This window comes from Aegilops tauschii, chromosome 1 (assembly GCF_002575655.3).
Source record: "Aegilops tauschii subsp. strangulata cultivar AL8/78 chromosome 1, Aet v6.0, whole genome shotgun sequence".
NCBI lineage: Eukaryota > Viridiplantae > Streptophyta > Magnoliopsida > Poales > Poaceae > Aegilops > Aegilops tauschii.
In genome coordinates, this window is record NC_053035.3 from 177,758,813 (window position 1) to 177,762,329 (window position 3,517).

General features: G+C 47.5%; 1 protein-coding gene across 14 annotated transcripts; it reads left to right on the forward strand.

Annotated features, from left to right (window-relative positions):
* The first annotated feature begins 251 nt into the window (after positions 1-251).
* Positions 252-3,271, forward strand: LOC109754533 (uncharacterized). Of its 14 annotated transcripts, none has more exons than XM_073510413.1 (4): positions 290-678; positions 793-1,063; positions 1,671-1,857; positions 2,579-3,271. In XM_073510413.1, the coding sequence occupies exons 1-4, from the start codon at positions 401-403 to the stop codon at positions 2,608-2,610; spliced, it is 768 nt and encodes a 255-aa protein (XP_073366514.1). In that variant the 5' UTR covers positions 290-400; the 3' UTR covers positions 2,611-3,271. The 14 variants fall into 14 exon arrangements, 12 of the variants coding, with proteins under 12 accessions (XP_020169025.1, XP_020169026.1, XP_073366514.1 ...); XM_073510408.1 differs by having other exon boundaries at positions 2,771-3,271; XM_020313439.2 differs by having other exon boundaries at positions 315-678; positions 784-1,063.
* Positions 3,272-3,517: the final 246 nt, after the last annotated feature.

The following is a 3,517-nucleotide window of genomic DNA, read 5'->3' on the forward strand; positions in this document are numbered from 1 at the left end:
TTTGTTTATGCCCCCACGCTACTAGTAGTTAGTAGTAGCGCTGGGTAGAAAGAGTGCTACTGGTATACATTAGCAGCAACGCAGGTTTCCTTGGAGCATGGTACTACAAAATGATTTTCACCCTGCCTGCTTAACATGTCATAGTAATAGCGAGTTGTATAAAAACCGCGCTACTACTAACTTAATAGTAGTAGCCTGAGTGTATCGCCCACGCTATTACTATGGATAGACAGGGTCAGCTGGTGTATACCCCTTAGTAGCAGCGTTTCACTCGTGCCCCCCCGCGCTACCATTCAGTCGCACCGCACCGCATGTGTTCTCTCTCCTCTCCCTTGTCCCTCTCAATCCCACACCCCACCCAATCTTTCCCACACCGTCGCTCCTCCCAATCCTGTCGCCGATGCCTCCTCCGCCCCGAAACGACGGCAGCAGGGACTCCGACACCTCACCCGCCTTCCACCTCCCCCAGCTCGTCTTCTCGCCGGTCGATTTGGAGGAGCCTCCTTTCGCGCGCCACCGTGGCCGGGCTGCGGCGACCACCAGAGGTCTGCCGCTGGCAGGAGCTCCCTCCTTCTCCACCACGAGGCACCAGCAGAGGAGGATGACTCCTCCTTCCACCCCTAGCCACGACGTCCAACCACTAACGCCGCCAGAAACCCTAGCCCGAATCGGGCAGAGGTGCAGCAGCACGGGATCCCCTCCAAAAGTAGCATCTTCTTCTTCCTCTGGTTCTTCTTCTTCCCCGGATCTGATGCGTGTGCGTGTTCTCGTGGCTGTGTGCAGGCAGTTGAGGCAGTTGAAGGAAGGGGCGGGCCATGGAGAAGCTACAAGGGCCGCATCGAGCGTGCACACACACCACCGTTCCTCGGAGGGCGCCTCGCTGCTGGGGCTCGCCAACTACGCGGACGAGGAGGAGGATGAGCACCGGGGCCCGAGGGGGCGCGCGAACGGTCGGCCCCGCGAGGAGGAGGAGGAGGAGGACGAGAGGAGGGCTCTGGAGAGGCGACCCAGGCAGGTCGAGCTGCGCCGGGACTGCCCCTACCTCGACACCGTCAATCGACTGGTATGAAATTCTTTGGCACTGGCATTTGACATGTCGATTCAGTTACAATTGCCTGCTATTTGATGGGGATAAGGCTGGTCTGAGGCTTCCGGTTCTGTACACAGCTCTAGAATCACCTGAGATCTGTCAAACGTGCTCACGGTAGTTTAAGTATTAGCCGTTGATATGGTGTGACTATATACTCAGCTCAAGAACATGTAGAAATGTAGAGCTGGAGCTTGGCGCTTAGGCATTTAATTTGTTATACTCCCTTCCTAGTGAATTCTAGCAGCGGTGATGTAGCCCGTATTTGTTAACTAGTGCTTTGTGTGTGCTAGTACCTCACGACGTCATCCTTTTATATGCACAAAAGAGATTATTCACCCCGCTAATGTGTTGATATTTGAAAGGGGTACACAATGTGTTTCTAGGGGAGCTTCGCTACCGGTGTGTCTTTGTGCGGGTGTGCAACATACCTTCCTGCTTCCGCAGTTGTTCCGTTGGCTAGACATCCTGACAGTTTCTTTCCCATCACTTGATCCTGTTTGATGCATTCTTTGATGAGGCTTCCGGTTTCAACCTCCTTAAGAAAAAAAATTGAATCTTTTGTTGTTAATGTTTGATGCAGAGGCCGCTTGATAAGAGGCAGTTTGGGGTGTTTAGGGATTGTATGTATGGGGGCATTGAAGGCGTTCCTCTGCTCACTAACTGCAGGAGGCTGCCGAAGCTTCAACTGATTGGCAGATTAACGACTTGGCTCTCCAAGCAACAAAATCAGTTCAGCGGCGTTCTTGGTTCCACTTCCTTGCTTATTGGTCAGATTATGAATCTAGATTCTGCTATTTTGGTTCAAATTCCATTGATTTGGTACGATGCATCTACATTGATGCATCAACTCTGCTCCATAAATATGGATACATATTGTTTGCTGGTTGTTTTCTTCGATAGTTTTGTGTTGCCATTGCTCCCAGTCACCAGATTTCAAACTTAATGGTCAATACTTATCCATCAAATAAAAAATTTCTACAAGTATTGCAATCTCTATGCAGAAGATAAATAATGTCTGCCTGAGATTTGGATGTCTCCGATCTTAAATTATTTGGATTCCAGTAGTATGTTATTGATGTACTGATTCTCCTACTGGAGTTAGCATATATTGTTGTATAAATCTAACTGTTTAAGACCACATTAATTGTGCTAATGAAGAAATTAGGATGGAGGAATTCCGAATTTATTAAATTTTGAAAAAACTACATGATAGTTTCTTCTTTTTGTTGGTCTGAAATTGCTGCTCCTGTTTGATTGTTTACCCATTTTGATCCCCATGCACATGCCATTATTTGATACTAAAACACCAGGGAGAAACCGGCGCTGCAAAGCACACGATCTCTTCTAGTTTTATTGTTAATCATGCTATGTTCCAAACTCCTTTTTATTCTTCTCATATGATATTGTTCATGTTTTGTTTTCTGTCCTGATGCCTGATGTATTTACAGTAGTAATGTTCTAAATTTAGTGTTTCTTGAACATGGTCAGGAACTCAAGCATTGGATGCTGGCAAAATATAAGTTCCTTCACCATAGGAAGAAAATAATTCCACTGATTCCAGGATTTGTTAGTTCCGAGTAGTGTTCTATTGATAGACCTTGTGGTCAATCATTTCACTGTTTCTTAGTTGGTTGTGTTGCTGATCCCTTTTAAACTTCCTATTTTTGATCATTGGACCAGTTCGAGTTATCCTAAGTGCCAGCCCTAACAGCAAAGCATTTTCCTAAGGATCATGTCTAGCAAGCCCAACAAAACTAATAGGGCACACATGGACATGCGGCGGCGGCGGCGACGACAACGACATCAACACGGGGCTGCAGCGACGATGATGGAGACATCGACATCGACAAGGGGCTGCGGTGGCAACAACGACGACGGCATCGTCGCGGTGTTGTGGCGGCGGCAACGACGACGGCATCATCACGGTGCTGCGGCGGTGGGGACGACATTGGCATCATCACTGTGTTGCGGCGGCGACGACGACGACATCAACACGGGGTTGTGGAGGCGCCGACGCCGACGACCTATACGCGTGGTGTGTATTGTATATATGTATTAATTACCTATATCAGATATGTATGATTGACTGTATACATAACATGTACGTATTGTGAAATGCATGTATGTGAGTACTATGAAATGTATGTCTAAACTGGAATAAGTAGATTTTTTTAAACCTAATTTGTTACTAGTAGCGTGGGTGTAGTATAGACGCGCTACTACTATTCCGTTAGTGGTAGCGCGGGTTGAAATAGTAGTAGCGTGGGGCACAAGCGCTACAGCTATGTCTGTTTATTAGTAGCGTGGAGTAAAACATGTGCTATTGCTAAAAAATAGCTGTAGCGTCATAGCAGTAGCGTGGGAACCTGCGCTACTAGTAGTCCAAAAACCAACACTACGAGTAAGGTTTTCCCTAGTAGTGCTAGT